General features: G+C 53.0%; 1 protein-coding gene across 1 annotated transcript in view; it reads right to left on the bottom strand.

Moving 5' to 3' along the window:
• GPC4 (glypican 4) overlaps window positions 1-15,536 on the bottom strand; it is a 70,558-nt gene extending 55,022 nt beyond the window's left edge. The window contains exon 1 of the mRNA XM_049827916.1: window positions 15,145-15,536. Coding sequence (XP_049683873.1) covers window positions 15,145-15,508 — 364 coding nt within the window. The 5' untranslated portion in view covers window positions 15,509-15,536. The remainder of the gene's footprint in view (window positions 1-15,144) is intronic.
• Window positions 15,537-21,081: the final 5,545 nt, after the last annotated feature.

Below are 21,081 nucleotides of genomic sequence, written 5' to 3' on the forward strand. Positions count from 1 at the left end.
CACAGCCCTGGGTTTAGCCCCCCTGAAAAAAAAAAAAATGGGGAGCAGACTCCTTCCAGCGCCCAGAGAGTCGTGAGGCACCAACCCCAGCTCTGCCTTACCCCGGGCATGGCAGGCAGGGCGTCCGCCGGGAGATGCCACCGTGGCAGAGCCCAATGCCGGGATCGCTGCCTCCTCACCTGGGGCATTTACTGGGAGCAGCAGTGCTGGGACGGGAGCACCAGCGACGGTCGGAACCATCCCCTACACCTCCTACGTCTCAGCTTTATCTCCCCTTAGACAACCCACCTCAGAGCTAAGACCACAGCTGAGTCTGTAAATAAGACTTTTTTACCTGAAAAAACGTGCTTTCAAGCCCTTGCTGGCTACTCCCACCAAGCTTTACTTTTTTAACAGCCTGGGCATCTGTTGCAGAAGCCACCCAGCTCACACAAGCAGCGCACTGTGCTCAGCCAGCAAAACGCGACCTACGTCCGAAAACCCATCCCGCTGCTGGAACAGACTCCCAATGTATTCCCCAGGCCTGGAACTAGCAGCCTGCCAGCATCTGTGGAAAAGGCGAGGCTGACTAGTTTAGCCTACCCTGGAAGAGGCGAGGAGGGGGGTGGGAGAGAGGGGAGAAAGGATTAAGATAAGGATATCACAAAATTAAAAATTCCTCCTTCTTCCCCTCTCCAGGACGCCCTATCTATCCCGCTCTCCTCGGCACAGCTGTGAACACCAGCCTTATCTGCCAGCAGGTTCACACGGGCACTCCTCCTCCTCCTCCTCGCATTAGCATAGATAAATCTCAACATCTTTTCAACAATTTGCAAGCCAGCTTCTGCGCCGCCAAGTTTGTTTGAGCAGAATCGTCCCGGGAGGGACGGCAGCATCCCAGATGAAGGACAAAGCCACAGAGGACAACCGCCTGCAAGGAGGGCAGGAGGGCACAGGAGGCCATTTCAGCCTTTTAAAACAAGACCACCGTTTTGGTTTCCCTACCCTCCTTCCAAACACGTTTCACCGTTCAGGCACACGCCTTCTCAGTCCTGCTCTGCACAGGAACACGGCACCTCTCCCTCCCCACATCTGAGGTGGCTTTGCCCATCCCACACGTTGGATGGCTCATGCCCCTCACGCGAGCCGAGCCACTTAGGTCCTGCCTCTACTTTTGCAGAAACCCGTCCCCAGCCTGTGAAGGGACCCGAAGCTGGGATCTGCCCTGCAGCCAGCAACAGACCCTACACCCACCCAGAAAGGTCTCCTCCCCCCGAGCCAACACGCGGTCACATCTTCTCTAGGTATTTTTGAAAAAAGCCAGTTTGAGAGACCTCAGCCCCGGGTATCACAGAGACACTCCCCCCGCAGACCCAAATTTTGATCCCCTCTTGTGCACAGCAGCTGGGCTTGTGCAAACAGCTTCGGTGGGGTGGAAAAACAACACGGCCGGTTGAAAGCACGTTATCGTACCAGGGGACAATTGCATGGAGGCTTCTGCTGGCAGGCATCAAAGAGGTTTATTTTGTCTTTTTAAGCACGGCCCTGAGCAACCTGGGGAGAGGAGCGAGTGCAAACAGGACCTTTGCCATCCACCTCCCAGGCGGTACCATCCGAAATCCACCATCCGAAATCCACCGGCAGGAAGGTTAAGAGCCCCCAGCAGGCTGTGAGCCCCAGGGAAGGGATGGGCGATTAGAAGGATGGGATGCATTTACCAGTTGTGTTAGTCCTTCCCAAGCAGGGAGAGGGGCTCTCGCCCTCCCCACAGCCGCTGCCGTGCTGTCCTGGCACCCTCTGTCAGCAAAAACACTCTATATAAAGTTTGCAGCTAAAAAAAGCCCAGAGGAGAGATGGGCAGTCCCTGCAGCCGGGAGGTGCCGAGCAACCCGCAGGCGACACGAAGCGATGCTAGCAGGGCTGGGACGAGGTTTTGGTGCGAGGGCTGCCGTCGGTGGCCTTCCCACCTGGGCTGGGGGTCTCCAGTGGGTGACTGGGCTGCGACCAGAGCAGCTTCCCACTGTGGGGATGAACCTGTCCTGTGGATGCACCGGGATAAAAGAGGCCAAGAAGCATCCAGACAAGCAAAGCGTTGAGTGGCCATGCTGGTTCAAATCGGCGTGCCTGGGGCTCAGCCAAGGAGATAAATGCAGGGACAGGGCAGAAAGCATACAGAAGGCACAAAACCAGGAGTCAGCAACTCTCCCATGAGAGCCCAAGTGCTGACCACGACCAGGTTTCAAGTGCTTTCAGTGCAGCCAGCCATGTGTTTCCACCCACCAGTCAAGACTTTTTTTTTTTTAAACTCTACTCCCTCTTAAAAAAAAAAAAAAAAAAAAATGGAGAGAAAAAAAAAAAAGAAGAAAGTTTCCTATCCTTCATCACCAAGGGGAAAGGCAGGGATGGGAGAAGTATAGCCTTCCAGCCTGGACACAAAAGTCCAAGCTAATACTTGAAGCCTTGAAGCTTCACCTGAGCCCCCAGGTAAGAAGAACATGTGCGAGACTGCCACAGGCTTAGGGACAGCCCCCTTCCTGTTCTCATGCTATTTTCAAACAATGACATTTTTTTCCAAAACAAAGTGTTTTGCAATCCTTGAGCAATCCTTTCCTTTTCCAATAATAAAAGTGAAATTCTCTTCATTCTCTGCCGGTCGAGATGCACAACCACAGGCACAACCACCAGCTCCAAATCCACCCACCCCGCAGACAGCCACGTCAGAGCCCTCTCCCCAGGCTCCCGCACTGTGCTGGCACCAGGCAGGTCTTGCTGCGCCACAAGCTGCTCACAGCAGATTTGGAAAAGGTTAAATTTTAACTTGAAACTCTTACTAAACAGCTTGACTTGTCTTCTGAACCTAGCTCCTGTAACTGAGGGATTTCACTTAATCTATTTAACTTCCAAGTATGCTTCTTCTGCCGTAACTTGTTTCCCCAAAAAGAAATTGCTTAATGTCTCAGAATATTAAAACAGATATATTACTGACAAGCCATAGAGCTGAAGATGACCTATTTCTCATAGTAATATAAATATTTCCAGGTCCTAAGAAAGGCACAGGAAAAGTAGCTCTACATCAAAATGTAACAGAAGCCAATAAAGAGATTTGCTCTGAAAGAAATTAATATGAATCAAATCCCAAGGAAGCGGATTTCATGGCACAATCCTCCTATGTTAACTGCCCGGTAGTCTCCCAAACTGCCAGTCCAAAGGCAACATACAGTAAAATTTACATTCTGTGGTCACTCCGACACACATCTGGTGCAAAGGCCGGCACTTTAAAATAAAAAGCCATTGAAAACATTTCTGGAAGAGCTTCGCAGTTTAAAAACGGCACCTAGGAACTAAGTAGGACTGAGCAATTCATTCCCAGAAGACACCCAGGTGGCCCCGGCGTACATCCCCAGATCCAGCTGGGAGAACACAAGGGGTTAAAACTCACGGTGGGCTCATATAGCAGGAGCATGAAGGGCCTATTTAAAAAGAAGAATCAGAAATAAGGAATTTTGCCAGTTTTTACCCCTGATAAATCCGCATTCCAGTCTGTCAGCTATCTTGTTATCCCCAGAGCTGCTGAAGTGTCTTTGGCTGTAACTATGCATGACTCCGGCTTTGAGTAATGGAAATAAAGTATGTGCGTTGTGACTGCAGCGTTCCTTTCCCAACCCCAGAAAAAGAAAGGCAGAGCAGGAGAAGATCCTAGAGCAGCTCAGGGATTTTGTACGGAGAAGCTGGAAAGCTGCTTTCACCCTACCTCGGCTGTCCACCCCACCAAACCTGCCTGGGGAAGGATGCCTAGAAGTTGTAAAGGAGGTGCCAAGTTTTAGCCTAATACAGCAGCTTTTATCATCTGCAATAACAAACAAATAAATACTCTTCCAGATTCACAAGTCCAGTTTAGCTGGCAATTCGTACCCGGCAAACATTTGGAAGCAGTATTGTAAAATTAAACAAAGCTATCATTTACAGGAAACCCTGCCTCGAGTACAAATTATAGAGTTGTTAAGTTTATCTGGCAATGCCTTGCCCCTGAGTGCTATATAATTATTCCTAAATCTTTCAGGAAAGAATGCAAATATTTTAAAGCCATAATTCATTGACAAGGAGGAAGTCCCGTTTAACCTTCTGCGCATATTTTGATACCTAGAAATTAACCCCTACTCGCCACAACTATTTTTCAGTATCCTATTAAGCTGGCTGGTTGGCGAGCGGACCCATCCCTGGTTTCGGCAAGGCTGGCACCCTCGCCTGTTCGCAAACCACGTTTTCAAAGCAGTTTTGGGGCTGGTCTGGAGCAGCACCGTGCCAGCCAGGCTGTTCCCCGCGCGGAAGCCTTCCCGGTAAGGGAGGTTTCAGGCTGCTGAAAAGGCTGGCTGTTCTCATGGGGGTTATGGCAAAAAAAAAAAAAAAAAAAAAAAAAAAAAAGTGGTATAAAGGAGCCTTTAATAAAGCAGAGGGCTGAGTTATGCGGAGTTTTGCTAGCTAGGCGCCTGCCACGGGGATGTCCGCATCCCTTTGGTGGGCTGGATTCAACGGGGCAGAAACAGCCCTGAGCCCCGTCCCTTCGAGCCTCCTCTAGCCACCAAGCCACAGCTCTCCAACCAGCCCCAATTAACTCACATTAATTAGCAGAAGCCACGTGGCTGAAAGCAATGCCACCTTCCCCAACCCCCCAAAAGACTTTTGTTTCTTTACAAAGGAGAAGAAAGTCAACTCATCCTCTGCTCAGGCCCTACCTCCAGCAGCCAAGCCCTTAACCTACCGCTGGCACCAACTCATTTGGGGCATATTTCTAAAGAAATGGTCACTTGCAGCCAAAGGGGAGAAGGTGTGTATCCCACGAGACAGGCAAAAGGCATCTGCAAAGCCACACACGCAGCCCCCCACCATCCCAACAGTACCCACCAGGCAAGCACCCACAGCCCGTGGGGACTCATCCTGCTCCAGAGCAGCGCTGTGCCCGCAGGGTCGGATATGCCGGCCGTGCACTCCCTGCGGGCACTCAGCTTTGCTGTCAGAGCTGCTCTGAAACCATAATGCACCTGCTATTAAGCCAAAATGGGAAAAAAAAAAACCCAAAACAAAAAAACAACCACAAAACAAGACCCAACCTTACCTTTTCAAAAGGTAGCGCTCAGGCTATTGTATTCTCCTTCCAGTGGCATCATTTATTTAACAAGAGCTCAGTGGTGGGTGTTATCCCCCGGCGCTACCCGGCAGTTTCTCAGCACCGCTGCTCAGACGGCGGGATGCTGCGGGAGGCAGGCTCTGGCAGCCTGTCGTACAGCAATGCCACCGTTCACAATTACTCAGACACGGGAAGCAAACAAGTACTGTATCGAGGTTAGGCTGCAGCAGTTAATCCAGTAGTTTCGTATACACAAACAATATCCGTGATGCACAGCGACCGTCACAGATGAGGGCTGCTGATACGGTGGATCTCGGAGGTGAAAGGACCTGGCTTCTTTCTCCCTGTGGGAGCAGGTCGGTGGATTCCCTTCCTTGCAGGTAACTAAACCCAAGAATTTTTAGTACAAAGATGAGCGCTGTTGTACTGAGATATCACCCAAAACGGATTGAAACCCAATTCCGCTAAGATGCCATGATGCTCCAAACTGCCACCTGGGTCTTTCAGAAGTCGTCCCAGCGATACAAGCTCCCTTCGCCTCCTCTCCTTTGCAATGACAAGTTGCGAGCTTTCTTCCACGCCTGGAGCTGGGGAAGGGAGGCCAGGCCAGACCCAAAGCCCTCGCACCGCCTCCTCGCCCCAGCGCTGGGGGAGCAGGGAGGCAGGGGCGCGTAAAACCCAACCGGCGAGCGATTGCGCTAGGAGAAAGCAATCTCATTATGAGAGCTAATGGAAGCCAACCACAATTATTATGTAAACAGCACTGAATCGTTAGCAGTCGCTATCAAAGCCATTTTTCCCCCCACCAAGAAGAAAAGCACGCGGTCCTATGGCACCCTCAGCTCTGTCTCTCAACCGAGCCAAAACTCCGGAGGAAGCCTGTTTGTTTTCGTCCGGTCCAAACCAAGCCACTGGCACAGCTCTGACCTCTGATCGTCACACCAGGTTTCCCACAGCTGCCTGCTCCCAGTGCCTCTGCCCTGGCAGGGGGGCATTGCCACCGATGCCTCACCACCCTGTCCCACCAGGCACCCTGTGCTGCCCCAAAACTGCCGGCTATCACGCTTTAGAAACCCAAAGGTTGGCAGGTGGGAAAAAAAAAAAAAAAAAAAAAAAAAAATAATCCACCCGGCACTACTCGGAGGAAAGGTAAAACCTGCCTGGGTGCCCATGCATACCTGGCAAGGGAATTAGTTTCCATCAGGCTCGTAATTGTGCTGGTTTCTTTGGTCACATAAATGCCCTGTCCTCTCATGGGAATGGGTCAAAGAAAGCCAGGGAGGCTGCAGAAGGTTATTTTCCCCCTTTATTGCTATCATGCAAAACCTCTCCCTATCACAAATTTTTTTCTAATAGCACCCACCAGAGCTGGTCAAAGCTGCCTGCTCTTTAATCTTCCAGGGGACAAAGTTACCTTTAAAACAAACAAGCAAGCAAGTTCCCTTGTAAAGAGGACAGTTGGCTACAAAGACACTCCAACAAGATCCTTGTGTTTGTAGGAGAAGCAAAAAAACTGCATTTCAGCCCAGGAAAAATCCTGGCTCCGTCTTTATGTTCCAAGAATGCTGAATCAAAACAGGCTCCACTCTTTAAAAAGAGGAGAGTACAAAGAAGCAAGAAGTTTGTATTAAAACCCATGTAATCTTTTTAAAACACCATTATTAGAACCTGTAGCACCAGCCAAGAGTGATTTATCACCCCCTGTCATCGCAGCCTGCAACACAGAGCTTTTTATACCAAACTGTCAATGCTACCAAGCTAAAGCCCCAGCTCGTAATTTCTTAAAGCTGGCCCTCCGCTGCCAGCAAATCCCCTAAACCGTGGGGGATTTGGGGGTCCGGGGCACTGCTCCTCCATCAGAGCCACTGCCAGAGGACCAGCCACATGGGGCGATGAGACCCAGCACCGAGCATCCAGCCCGGGCTCTGCACCCTGCTTCGAAGCAGGAGGATGCTGTAAGTCAACGTAGGTGAACAATTCACCAAGGGTTGTTTCGGCTTCTTTCAAAAGGGAAGTCAACGGGCCATAAAGGCTTTAACTACATTTTCCGATGCGAGCACATCCCTTTGAGGGACGTACCACAAGGTGCCCGGTTTTCACAGGGCGAGCGGTCAGAGCTCTCCAAAAACCAGACACCCTGACATTTGGGGTTTTCCTGTGAACTTGTTACTCTAACACACCCCAAATCACCAGTAATTTCTAGAATAGCACTACAAACCACAAGAGGTTAAACCGACTGCACATTACTTAAACTAACCTAAGTGTGACCCCTGGAAAGGAACAGCTATTGGATGTTGTGGTTCTGTAGAAACTCAATTACCAAAGCCAATTTCCTATGAGCATTTTTAAAAAAAAAAGAAGGAGGGAAAAAAAAAAAAAACCAGCAACAATGCTGACAATGTGTAAGGGCCACATATTTTCACCTCCCGAAAGCTGCAGCCTTGCCTGTGTAAGAACAGTTCCTATTCCCACAAAAATGTTGAAACATATTTTAAACATTTCATCATTGTTTGCTCCCATCTGAATTTGCTTAAAATCCAGACAATTCTCAACTTTTAAATTGGAAACGTTAAAAGAGAAATACTCCTTCAAAATCCTTCATTCAGGGCAGCTCCTCTCTGCTGACCATGTACCTTTCCTACACCAAAATAGCCGAGTGAGGAGTCCCTCATGGCGAACTCACACATGTCCAAGTCCGTCAGCCACCAAATGCGTAAATCACAGAAAATCTGAGTAGAAAGACTGGAAATGAACAGATGGGGTTTTTTGCTTAAAAGATGAACAAAAAAAAAAAGAGAAGTATTTCTAAGAGTGTTTGGGAGGGGGGGTGAGGAGGAGGGGAGCAATCAGGCAATGTTTTACGTTGGGAAAGAGGCACTACAATCCTAATTTCACATTAAAATCAACATTGGGCAGCCCTTAAGGAAGGCTGATCCCACCCGGGAGCTACCCCCACACCCACTTTTTAAGCACCATCTCCATCCTTTCAAGCACCACACTTTGCCAGCACTTTACCACCCCTTCCCCATCCCATCCCATCCCACCCCTTTCCCAGGACCCGCGGGGACACGAGACATGCCGGACCACAAGGCACAAACCAGTGGGGAAGACATCTGCACCGGCCATGGTCTTTAGCAAACAGAAAACACTGTCCTAAGAAAACCTTCACAGCTGCATCCTCGCAGGGGCAAAGCCCGCTGACAGCCCACGTGGCTGCCTCCAGCCCCACGCGTGCAAAGCCTCCAACGTGTCCTCACCAGCTCCCCTCTTCCCGACATGCTGCTTTTATCCCAGTGCCTCTCCCGGACCAGAAAGATATGAAACAAGAGGAAAATGCCCCAGAACAATCATGGCGCTTCAGCCACAGGCTCCGCGGGGCCACACGCACGCTGCATGGGCAAAAAAAACCCACAAAAAAACACAGACAGCCCAAAATCTCTGCTAGAAAGGCAAAATAGTTTCATAAAACACTAAGGAAAACCTTTAACAAACCAGGAAGCAGGTAAGACGGGCTACAACAAAGTCGTTCGCTTTTTAATTAGAATGCTTGGCAATTAAAAAAAAAAAAATAAGACAAGCAGCAGGCAGCTTTCTTCCCAAGATGCACAAATCCCGGCGAACAGCACAAACTGCCCCTTCCAGGCCACCGGTGGGGTTTGCTATGGGGCATCTTGGAGCACACAAGGTAATTTAGGGAGCAAGAGGGAAATTTAAGAGTTTTGCCGGGCCCTGGCATTGCTTTGCAATGGGAGAAGGAAGTTATCTTCATAATCTCAAAAGAAAGAGAAAGCGGGAGGAATGTGAGGAATGCGAGGAGGTTATTGCCCCCGAGACCGGAGCTGGCAGCCCACTCTCAGCCCCTGGCCGCCGGGGAGGAGACGCACACCCTGACCTCTTTGGCTAACAAGAATTTCCTTGTCCCCCCCCCCCATCATCCCTCCACCCCCACCCCCCCCCCCAAAAAAAAAAAAAAAAAAAAAAAAGGCAGAACAAAAGCAAGGAATCAGTCCAAGAGGGTCGCTCCTCTTCTGGGAGGAGGCAAAGGATTTGGAGCAGATGGGATAATCCTGATGCTCCATCCTGTGGTTTGGGGAGGAGACCAGGAGGGAGATATGAAGGCTTGAGCCCTTGCAACTCGACACACACATGCCCATCCATAGAAGCCCTGCGCTGAGCACCCCTTTGCTTATCAGGGGAACGGCTATGGGTGGAAGGGATGGGAGGCGAGGAACAGGCATCCGACAGCTCTCGAGAAGCACTGGCAGCCCTTCTCCATCCACACAGGCTCCAGAACGCCCCCAGGGTCGGCAACCCATTGCACAAAACCAGGATGGTGGGGTCCGCACGAGCCACCAGCCAACACCACAGAGCAGGCTAAAACCACGGACACCATCACCTCAAATAAACTGGGACCCTTCCAGCCTCCTGCCAGAGGTCCCAGCCCTGCTGGGCAGACGCTACCTGCACCTCCAAGACAGAAGACGCTTGCCTGGGACACTCTCCCATCAGAGCCATCTCACACCTATCGCTCGCATGCAGCAGCGATGCTTCAGCCTGAACTTCCTCGGCTCCGCAGGTATCAAGGATAAATACCGTGGCGGAGGGGAGAGGCAGAGACTCAAGGCAAACCCAGTGCCACGCTGCCGTGTCTGCCTTGCTCTGCTGCTGTTTCAACGAGAATAAAAAGTCTGTTGACATACGAAAGCCACAGAAAATCTCCCTGAAACTACAAAACAGTACTGAAAACATTGTGCAGCTCAGGCCTCCTGCACAATGTACACACGTCTATTCAGCCTCTTAAAAAACAGCTACATGTCTAAGGAAACATCTGATAATTAAGGCAATTTTAACAATAGATAATAATTTGACTATGAATTGTATGGAATGTAATGACTGCTTATTCTGGCAGAAAAAACAGAACTTTCTATGAAGTGTCTGCCAAGGAAAACGATACTCCCACTCAGCCCGGACCACTGCAAGCAGTTGCTGCTAACCACATGCTTCACGCTGCCGGCTGCTAGGACACGGCGCGCTGCTGCAGCCGAACAAAACCCCGCGCTGCAGATTTACAGAGAGAAAGCAGAGTCCCAGGCGAGCGGCGGCCGGAGCCGTGACTCAGCCGGGGGCCGCCGCCGGCTCTTGCCAACGCTCCCCGAGCCACGCAGCCGCCAGCGCCGGACGCCGGGGTGCTCGCCGGTGGCCTGTGGGCAACTTGCATGCTGCCAGCTCCCCCCCTCCCGCTGTTTCCAGTTGCTAAATGACATTAGAAGCAGCTAAAAATACTTCAAGCGGTTCTCTCGTTTACTTTTCCACGCCAGCACTCGCGTTCGCCGTGAGGACGGTTCTCCGACGGTCACTTCCCCACCCACGGGTGGTCAGGGAATCGCTCCGTTAATGCACGCCGGGTGGGAGAAACCACCCTGCCCACCAAGGACCACTGCCTTTGCTGGAGAAGAGTCACTGCAAACAGCTACAGCTGGTGGCCGGGTAGCTCCACACCTTCAAACGGATGGCAAGGAGGACCAGGCGTTACCTGGTACTTCTCGTACCCCAGCGAGCCCAGGAGCTGTCTTGTGCAAACCGACTGCAACAGGCTCAGCAGTGCCAGACAGCACGAGTAACGCAGTCCTGGACGAGACCCAGAAACCGTTTCTCGGTTGGAAGAGGTCACACGGAGGAGAAGCACGTGAAAAACTAAGACAGCGTCTGCTGAACTTTATACATAGACCAGCAATGCCAACAAAGCAGCCTTCCTGATCGACCGAGGCGGCACACCTGGGTCGGCTGACATCGGCACCCGGCTGACAACCACAAACGCGCCGGGGACGAGCGAGCAGCAGGACGTCGGGGCACCCCTGCCAAAGTTACTTTGGGCAAAATCCCATGAGTCCGAAAATCAAGAGCCAAGTGATTTCCCCCGTCACAGTGAAAGAACTGTTCTCCACAGCTCCCGACAAATAAATGCAGCTATTCCATTTATTCAGTTTAAATAGAGGCAAAGATCGCATCGAGCATCTCCACGAAGACTGACCACAGAGTACTGCTTGTACCCAGCCCCCTGCGAAGGCAGGCTCCAGGCTCGCTCTGTGCTCCCCAGCAGAGCATCTTCCACTCGAGCCTGCCTCCGTGCCACCACAAAATCACGACAGCAGTGCCAGCGAGGGAAGGCATTACGCTTCTGCAGGAAATTTGCAGGTTAACTGGCAACGCTTTCCACCAACAGGCAAGATTTCAGCCCCCCCCCCCCCCCCCCCCCCTTTTTCAATCCAGGAAAAGAAACATCTATTTCTTCCAATTAGCAGGAAAAGGGAAGGAATTTCCATCCGTTTAACACCTGAGGGCAAGAAGGAGCCTCTTGAAAGAACTCTTGGGCTTTTTTGTTTTTAAATCACAGCCACCTACTGTGGGTCTCCGGATGCCACCAGCTCACTTTGCATTTCGTTCTGCAGCCACACCAGCCCAGCCGGGGTAAGCAGTCCCCACAGACGGTCACTCGCAGGGAGTTTTGCTCCATCACCACCACAGCCCAGAGACACGTGGGTTCAATAAGGAACGATACTTTCTGGGTAGCGTTTGAACACAGTGAGCAGCTACAGGCTGTAGGACCGAGCCCATCCGGAGATGTGCCCTTTCCTCGGGAAACTTTTAAAGTCACCCGAAAAGTAGTTACAGGCTGGCGCTCTCCTCACACCACCTACTATCTAGACGTTATCAAGAGTGAAGTTTCACAAACCAACCATCTGTGGCAGCTCTACGCAAGCTCAACAGCACCAAGACTGCACCCCACCACTGCCCTGAGCTTGGCAACATATACGTCATAGGTCTATAGGTGCAGAAGCTACTAAAGGTCACTCAGATACAAGGCAGCACCAAAGGGCCATGACTTATGAAATGCTTCCATGCAGATTTATAGCAGTAGTCTGTCTTTAAACCTCTAACAGCAAGTTAACATAAAAGGAAACTATTTCTATATGTTCCACACTACAAATAACACATTTTACACCTCTTATCAAGCAAGCAATGAGTTAGCCAGCTGCACACGTCTTTCAGAAATGCTTATGTACTTCAGCAAGATATAACCTGCCATTTACGCATGTTCTAATTATGTCCTAAACCTGGTCTAAACAAATATTAAATTGAACTGCTGGGTAATTATGGACAAGGAATAGCCTTTTAATGTGACTGAAATAGCAATGATACAGATAAAAAGATTGCTGGAATGGGCATGTGCTTGAAAGAAAAAAAGAAAAAAAAAAAGGTTGTACACACCTACTGCTCCAGAATGTAAATGTGGCAAAAAAGTCCACGTGAGATGCTGCTAAACTCCAAATGACTCCCATGCCCATCGGCTGAGGATCCGTTTCACTTGCTGTCACGCAGCCCAGCGCAGGGGCACATCTGCCTGTGCCACCCAGCTGCTTCACTTTGACAATTCAAGGCCAATGTTTTGTAGGATCAGTAATCGCTGACAGGAAAGAAGTCACTACACTTAGAGAAACTAATCTGCCACAGCATTTAGGACACCTTCTTGTAAAGGTGCTATAAATTTTCTGTTTGTGCACTGTGATCTAAAGCAATTCTGTAAGAGAATGGGAGAATAAAGCACAATCCACCAAACCGGTACAAAAATGTAAAGAACTTGATGGACTTCAGACTCGAGTTCATGCCAGTAACAACCATGTTTCCACACATTATCCCATCAGCATTACAGCCTGTTGAACCCTCTCCAACCTGTTCTCCACCAGTTTAGTGAGCAGAGAGGTGCTACCAAGCAGAAATCACCAGTTTCCACCATCACCCCAACGGAATACTCGTCCAAACACACAGCTCCTTCCCACACACATTTATCTCGTTCTCACCAATTAGCCAGGCTCCCAGGTAACTGCCTTTCCAATCCACCTACCCACCTGAAGGAAAACACACCTGAAAACACCAACCGAAATCAAAGGTTTGGCAAGTGACTCATTTTTTCGAGACGCAATACGCACCGCGGACCTTTTCGCCCTGGTGTCAGACCTCAGCCTCCGGCGTTATCACGCGTGACATTTCCCACCCAGCCCACGGCAAAGCGGTTCCCTGCGCTGACCCCGCAAAGGCAGCGGCAGGTGAAGCACCGCAGGCACAGAAGGTTAAAAAACCTGCAGCGGGACAAGTGGTTACCGTCTGCCCGTCTGCATACACCAGCTGAGCGGCGAGAGGGGAGATCCGGAGCCTCTAAGCACGAGACACGCCAAAACCACGTGAATTCACAGGGGGAATGTGAAACTGCAGCAGGTGTAGCACCCCACTCAACCTTTAATTTTAAGCGCAGTCGCGCTTGAGGTACACCGCGCTTTAAAGCCGTACACGGCACACCTCCTTTAAAGACTTGCACCATCCTCTCTGAAACACCCCACAGAGCAGAACGACATCTAAAATGTAACTCTGCAAGACCTGTTGCTTTCCACGCGAGGCCAGACGCAGACGCCCCGCAGCCCTGGAACAGCGATGTAACCCAGCCGATATTTTCAGCGTGTCATTGCAGAATGCCCTTCTTTTGTCAAGTAATCTCACCTTGCTCATCACATTTCTCTGACCCCTTCTTTCAAAAGCACAGGGTCAAACCAACAACAGCTTTAGAACCCCAAATGGAAGCCCCGTCAGCACTATCTACTCCCCACATCCTCCAACGCTCACCAAGTCATCTTAAACAACGATATATAAAATAAGGACTAGGTCAAACCTTCCAATACCGGACCCACGAGGAAGCCCGCTCACGTCCTGATCCTACACCGATGAGGGCTGGACTCAAATCAAATCCAAGCCTATTTATTAGAGACCATTTTACGAAGCAGGGAGGGTGAAGGGGAGAGTATTTTAACTGCAACCAGTCAGACGTTTCTCATTAAAATATTTCTTGGAGAAGTAAACGGGCCTGCAATTTTATTCAAACAGATGTAGGCTAAACGCATATCATTAGTCTGACAATATAAAAGCGCAACCGACTGAAATCATTTTAGTTTCGTCAGTGAAAAGGATAATGTATGCATATCTGGAGGGCACAGCAATGGCAAAGATTACCCCCAGCCTCTATCTTAGCCCTCTAAAGGTATTTACTTGGGGTCTGTCTGTGTTGTGACAGTGTCCTAGACCAAAATGAATGCCCCTAACACTCCACATTTTTGAGCCATTCAGTCATGCATTTTTGTTATTGTTGAAAGTAGTGCGAAATTGCAGTGCATGAGCTGGAGTCCTTGGTGGTCTCCGAGGATTCCAGCTAAAAAGGCACTTCCTTTGTTCCGCAGAGAATGCGGTCCAGTAGGTCATTCAGAAGGGGAAATAAAAGCAGCGGCCCTGGGAGGGAGATGAAGGATGAAACAAAAAGAATAAAATGTTTTGGGTGTGAGCACATTAGCTACCATTTCCTACTGCTGCCGGCTGCGAGCACTCCCGTCCCCTGGATGCACAAGTGCCTCGGGACGAAGGTGGAGGGAAGAAAGAAAGAAAAAGAAAGAAAGAAAGAAAGAAAAAACAAACGGGGGGGAGGAGGGGGGAAGAAACCCTTTCTCCGTCCCTTCGCCAGCAAGCCGCCGGGCGAGCGGCACCTGGGGCGGGGCGGGACGGGACGGGGCCGCCCGCCGCCGCGGAGAAAGGCAGCCCAAGGGCGGGCAGCGCCCGCTCCGCCGCGGCGCAGACGGGCGGCCGAGCGGCGGGGAGCGGAGCCGGCAACAGGCGCGGTCCCGCCCGCCCGCCCCGGCACCGGGAAGGGGCCGGGCGGCCCGGGCCGTGCTCGCCGGGTCCTACCGCGCACCCCGGCCAGGAAGAAGCGGGATAAGCGCCGAGCTCCGGGGAGGCGAACCCAGCCGAGCCGGGAGCTCCGAGCCGAGCTCCGGGGAGGCCAGCCGGGCAGCGCGCCCCGCGCCGGGCCGTCGCCCCGGGGCCGGGGCCGGGGCCGGTGGCGGGGGGGGGGCGGAGAGAGAGAGAGCCGGGCGGGCACCCCGCGCTCGGCGGGGCCGGGCCGAGCGCGCACAAAGGCGGCGGCGACGACGATCGCGACTCACCGCTGATCTCGTGGCTGGGCGCTTCGCTCTGGCTGAAGCCCTTGGCGGCGTAGAGCCTCCGCACTTCGGAGCAACTTTTGGCGCGGGGCTCGGCGGCCAGCAGCAGCGGCAGGCTGAGGGCGGCTAAAGTGCAGAGAAGGGGCGGCAGGCAGCCGCGCCGCCGCGGCATGGTGCGGGCGGGCAGGGGCCGCCGCCGGGGCCGGGCGAGAGCGCCCCGAAGCCGGAGCCGGCTCTCCGCCGAGCCTGCCCCGCCGCGCCGCGCAGGAGCCGCGCCCGCTGCCGTGCACCCCGCTCCGCTGCGGCTCCGCTCCGCTGGCCCGGCGTGCGGCGGCGCTCTGCAAACTTGGCCCGGCAGGAAGCACATGGGGTGGTGGTGGTGGTGGAGGAGGAGGAGGAGGAGGAGGAGGAGGGAGGCGGGGAGGGGCGGCAGCCAAGCAGGATCGCGCAGGGCCGGGACAAGCCTCTGCAGCCCCCGGGAAAATCAGGAGCTGGGATCCGCCCGCCCAGCGAGGCGGAGCGGAGCCCGGGGCTGCCCGCCCTCTACCGCCGCCGGGCTGGCCCCGGGCGGGCGCTGCTTCCCCCCCCTTCCCCTTCCCCTTCCCCGGGGCGCCTCCCGCGGAGAGCCCGGCCCGCGCCCGCCGCCCCCGGCTCCGAGTCCCCGCCAGCCCGGCGAGTCGCAGGTCCTCGCCTCCCGGCGGGGCTGGCCGCGTCCCGGAGCCGGGTGTGAGCATCCCCCCGGCCGTGGGATGAGTTCCCGGCCGGCATCCACGCTCCCATCCCCGCGAGGGAAAGAGAAGCTCGCGGGTAGGGGTTGGAGAGCGCCGGGCTGGCTGATCTGCCTTGAGTGGGGCTGCGGATGGTTCAGCGCTGCTCCGGGTTTAATAGGTTCAACTAAGCTGATGACTTTTGACGTAGGTTTGAACTACGTGCATGAAAGACTCGTCAAAACCGACCGGTTTTTTCCACCGATCTTCTGTTTCCGAAAGTTTGGCAGGAGAGAGGCCTCAGGAACGCAGACACCAAGATGCTCCAGCCACTCTTCCTCCTTCGTACCCCGGCCCTGCGCGCAGATACATGCATAGGTGTAAACGAGCCCCGCTAAACCCTTCAACCAGGGGTTTGAGTCCAACAATTGCTGCTTGCTTCTCTTTACTGAAAATCACAGAAACAGTGCTACAAGAATGACAGGCGCTGTCATGATTTCACAGGGCTGTAATGTCACTTAAAGGGGTTCTTTAAGGAGACCTTGCTCCCTGGCTGGCGTGGTGAGGTCCCAGGGTCCGTCTCTCCTGGGCACGAATGCTGCGCAGGCAGCTCTGTCCCGCTGCAGCGTCCGTACGTCTGTGCCCGGCGCTGTCTCTCGCCACAGCGCCATTTGCCCCATGACAGTGTAATGGCCTGGTGATAGCATCATTTTAAAAAAAAGAAACCTGCAGCAGTTTACGTAGCAGTTTACATTTCCATACGTTCCCTCATTATATGCATTTCTCTCATTGCCACACTGGGGAAGGACAGACTGAAACAACAGCAAAGGAAGTTGCCGGCTTCACCCCCTTGCTCTCGAGATTTTGACAGTGAAATGCCAGGCGAGTCAGGAGGACAAGACCCTCCAGTGCATTTCCCTGGCAAGAGCATGCCGACAGCAAAGCATGGCCACGCTGCCCCTCCAGGCGCTTCTCACGGGATCAAGATGCTGGTTCAGCTCTGAGCTTTCCAGCGGCGACGCCGGCAGCTCACCACAGCCTTGGGGCAGCAGATGCTGCTGCGGTCGAGGAATTACACCAAAAAGCAAGGGAAAGCCACGTTACCGCGGCCCAGCCTGGGCCAGTCACGATGGAGAGGATCCTGCTGTGGCAGGCAGGGATGCAGGGAGCATCCCTGGCCTGCATGGGAAATGGGCCATGCCATCCCCAGGGGCAAAGCTGGAGCTTGCTTTATCATGGTTTAAAAAGTCTCCAGAGACAAATCTGGCCATCCTGATGGGAAGGGGTGTAGGGTTCTCAGTCACCCTGCCATCCGCTGGGGCCACTCACGCTGAGCTGGTGAGACAAGCCAGGCCAGAAGTTCTCATGAAGTTATAAAGTGTCCTGAGAGAGAATAATCCTTTAGGATCTGGCCCTGCAATGTATGACTGAGTTCTGGTTTTCAAAGCACTACCTCACCCTCCCAGCCTTTATTTGAAGAGACAATGTGAATTTTAAAGAGAACTCAGCAGGGAGCACTGCATTTTTTATTCCAAAGTGAGAGAGAAAACGAGAGTGAGAAAGTCTGTGGGGTTAGAGACAGCTTGCCATTTGTTGTTTCTCATAATCCCATACCTCGGCGGGATTTAAGAAACCTCCTGAAAAACACGGAGGGTTTTGTCAAATACTTGATCAAGTAGTTAAATCAAAGGCTGCAGCAAAACAATGGGACTGCCTGAAATTTTTCATGAAAAACTCTTTTTCTTTTTTTTTTTAAGGAATGGAAAAGTAGCCTCTCTCAAAAAAGAACTTTTTCTCTGAGTTTTTCACCTTCTCCAGCATTTTCTCACATCTGGCAGAACCTCCCCAGGCCCCTCACCCCAAACAGCTCAAGCGATTCCCCTTCCCCACTTCTCTTCCTTTCCCAGAAGAAAAAGACAGAGAAAAGCAGAGGGGAAAACTCACGGTTTAGCTTTAAAAAGATGCTGAGGGTTTTTTTCAGGGTGAAAACTTCTGACCTCCCACCTCCCCCAAAACTCTCCTCTCTCCCCATTAGTATTTCTGCCCTCAGACTCAGTGTTTCTTTTCCAGCCCTAGAAGATACCTCGAGGCCTGCCACGGTGGCACAGGACGCTCCCCGCTTCTGGGGCTCGTGTCCCCATCTCCCCTACCTGGCAGAGAGCCGAGCCCGTGCTGCCGGCAGCGCTTTCGGAGCCGTTTTGGTTCTGCCCGCTCACAAAGTTGGCTGCGAGTCTCCTCTGCTATTTGGGGGGACCCCCAAGATGTCCCCGCCACCAGCACGGGCACCCCTGGGCTGGGCAGAGCCGGCCGCGGCACGGATCCGCTGGCGCAGCCGTCGCTGGCTCCGGCGCAGGAGACGGAGACAAGGTGACATCACCCGCACTGCGTCTGCACGGAGCCTCTTCCAGCATATGCCATGGGCCTTGCACAACTTGGCATTTCAAATTTCCGTCATCTCATTCAGTGGAAAAATTGCAGCCCTGCCAGCTTTTCGGAGGGAAGGAAGGGTAGGGAAAGAGAAACCAGAGGAGACCCGGCTCCTCTGCAGTTTCTCTTCACCTTTCTCCGGCATGCCACCTCTCCTCTCCAACACAGACCTCCGTCCGCCCTGCTCCTGCCTGAGCCTTCATCCACACAACAAAGTTATGTCGGTTTAATTAAAACCGCTTTGAATCCGTTCTAGAGGAATTGGCACAAACCCTTCATGGGGGCGTGGTTAAATCAGTATAAATCTTACTGGTATCAACCGAGTCCACATCGGCGATGTACCGGCTTACACTAAAAATCGATACAAGTAATTCCCACCTGCATGGGATTTGCTGGATTGGTTTTAACTTCAGGTTGGCGGAACCGGAGCAGTCCTCTAGCACTGACACATCTTGGCAGCAGAGAGGAACCCCCAGCCCAGCAGCGGCACTGATTACATCCGAAAAATCCCGCTGGGGTCCTACGAGGGCTTAAGCTTTCAGTTTGATTTAATTCTGGTCCTGGCCAGAGGTCTGCCACAGCCCTGTGGTGTTCCCAGTCGTCTGTCACAGAATTTACTGTGAGGTTGTACTTGGATAAAGATTTCAGATGTAGCCCTTTAGGAAAACCTGGCTGAATGCAGTCCCTGGGCTGGCTATCATTAAGGGTGATTAAATCCTACACACTGGCAGGAAAGCCTGGGCCACAAGGAGGTTAGAAAGTGTTGAAAGGGAACTGGACAGGCGTGTCTTCCCAGCTCATCAGCAGGAGACGGCTCATTGTAAACCCGAACCAGGCGCATTCGCTCTCCTGCGGCAGAGTGGTCGGGCTGGAACAAGGGAGGCTCGAGTGGAAACAGTCTCCTTTGATAAAACCCCAGATACCACAAATTCAGGGGGTGTTTAATCCAGGGCATCTGTCACAAGGATGGGGGGGATTCTGCTAGTTGCAAAATGACGCTCTGAATCTTGGTTTTGAATGTCAACGGCCTGATATTTTAGGGCAAGCAGATCCGGTGTTTCGGCATGGGCTGATGTCTCCATTTATTTTTAACACTTATTTTTATCCTAAGGCTCCTTCACCCCGTCCAGCGAACAGAAAACTCTCGCAGTAACTGCTTGGCTCTGGGGTAAGGGGTGGATTAGCTCCTCGTTGTCTTCTGGCGGGGGGGGGCAGATGCCGGCCGGGCTCTGCCGCAGCAGGGTGCGAGGTGCTGTGCACACTGAAGCAAGATGGAAAGATGCTGAGGACAGGGGGGAACAGGCTGGGCACGCAACGAGGCTGCTGCAAGGGTGTCACTCGGCTTCCCGTGACCGAACCCAAACAGCGCACGGGGCTTGCTGTGTGGGGCTCAAGACCATCTCCACTTTAGGGAACGCAAGAACTTGTCTCTCCCCCAGCAGGACAAAAAGTTGTCCCAGCTCTGTCCCTGGACACCACAGGGAGGAGACTTGGGGACACACAGTTTTGAAGGGCACAGGAATGCACTGACTTTCACAGATTTTCATGCCCGCACTTCCTAGCTCTCCCAAAAATGACTGCGTGGCAGATGGCTCTGACGCGTAGCACACTCACACCCAGCGGATAAAAATATTCCCCAACAGATTCCCGGCAAGCGAACGTCAGTCACTGTTGCTCCAGAGCCGGCCACGGCTTCCTCTTCTCCCCGCTCCCCTACCGCAGGGGTGCAAAGAGGGTCCCTGGGCTGCGTCTCCCTGATGGCCACTTTATGGCTCACTGGACCGATGCTGGCAGCTGGGCTGGCATCCCAGATCCACGCCAGCTCCCCGCACCCCTTCCCACAGCCCAGCATCCCAGGGAATGTGTCCCCATCCTCCCGGTCCTGGGTGGCCATACGGCTGGCTGCCACCAAGGAGGCTGGGTGGCAGGATGAGACCCTGCATCTGCCTCCCCCAGGCCTTTCTCGGTGAGAATTACAGCCATGATGTTAAATCTCCATCCACACTCACATAATCTTCCTATAGACGTGAAGGGGGGTGGGAGTCCACAGGGCAGGGTGGGTGGAGGAGCCCCAGCTGGAGGGCAGGGGAGAAGACAATTCAGGAATGACAGAGGAAACAAGCCCACAAGTCATTCTTGCATTTCCATCCTTTCCAAGAGGCAATCCCTTGCTCAGCCCTTCCCTGGGTGCTCTGGGCTGTATTTACTGCAGGCATCATCGCCTGGGCTGCTTTTTTTCCTTTTTTTCCCCTTTTAAGAGTTGGTTTGGTGCCGGTAGCACAGGGTGGGTGCTGGCAGGGCAGGGGCAGAGTGAGGTTCGTGGGTGCCGTGAGCAGTGGCACGGCCAGCCCACACGCCCCAGCCTGCCTGCTCGGGTTAGTCTCGCCCGTTAAATGTGCAGTCTCCTGGTCCACAAGTAAGCACGCCACCCAGCTGGGGGTTCACAAAACCCTGGAGCTGCAGAGACTAGGACTGGAAAAAGCTTCAGATACCTGATGCCTCCCTCTCTGGCCCAGCAGGACCGACCTCGAGCTGTCCTCTCCCTCTCTGTTCTCAAAATCCCTCCTCGATCAAGACTGCACAGCCTGTCCCAGCTACCGACTCGGGATCTTATTGCACAAAAGCATTTCTTGATGGCTAACCTAAACCTCCCTGGCCACGATTCAAGCCGGGTATTTATTTTTTTTCTCCTATCTCCTGTACATGGAGAAAACATACCCTGCTCTCAGCAGAGCCCAGAGCTCTCGGCACGTGTGGCCGGCACAGCACGGCTGGAGGTGGCCCCGATGCTGTGGGCTGTGTGGCC

The sequence above is a fragment of the Accipiter gentilis genome, chromosome 24, assembly GCF_929443795.1.
Source record: "Accipiter gentilis chromosome 24, bAccGen1.1, whole genome shotgun sequence".
Classification (NCBI taxonomy): Eukaryota; Metazoa; Chordata; class Aves; order Accipitriformes; family Accipitridae; genus Astur; species Astur gentilis.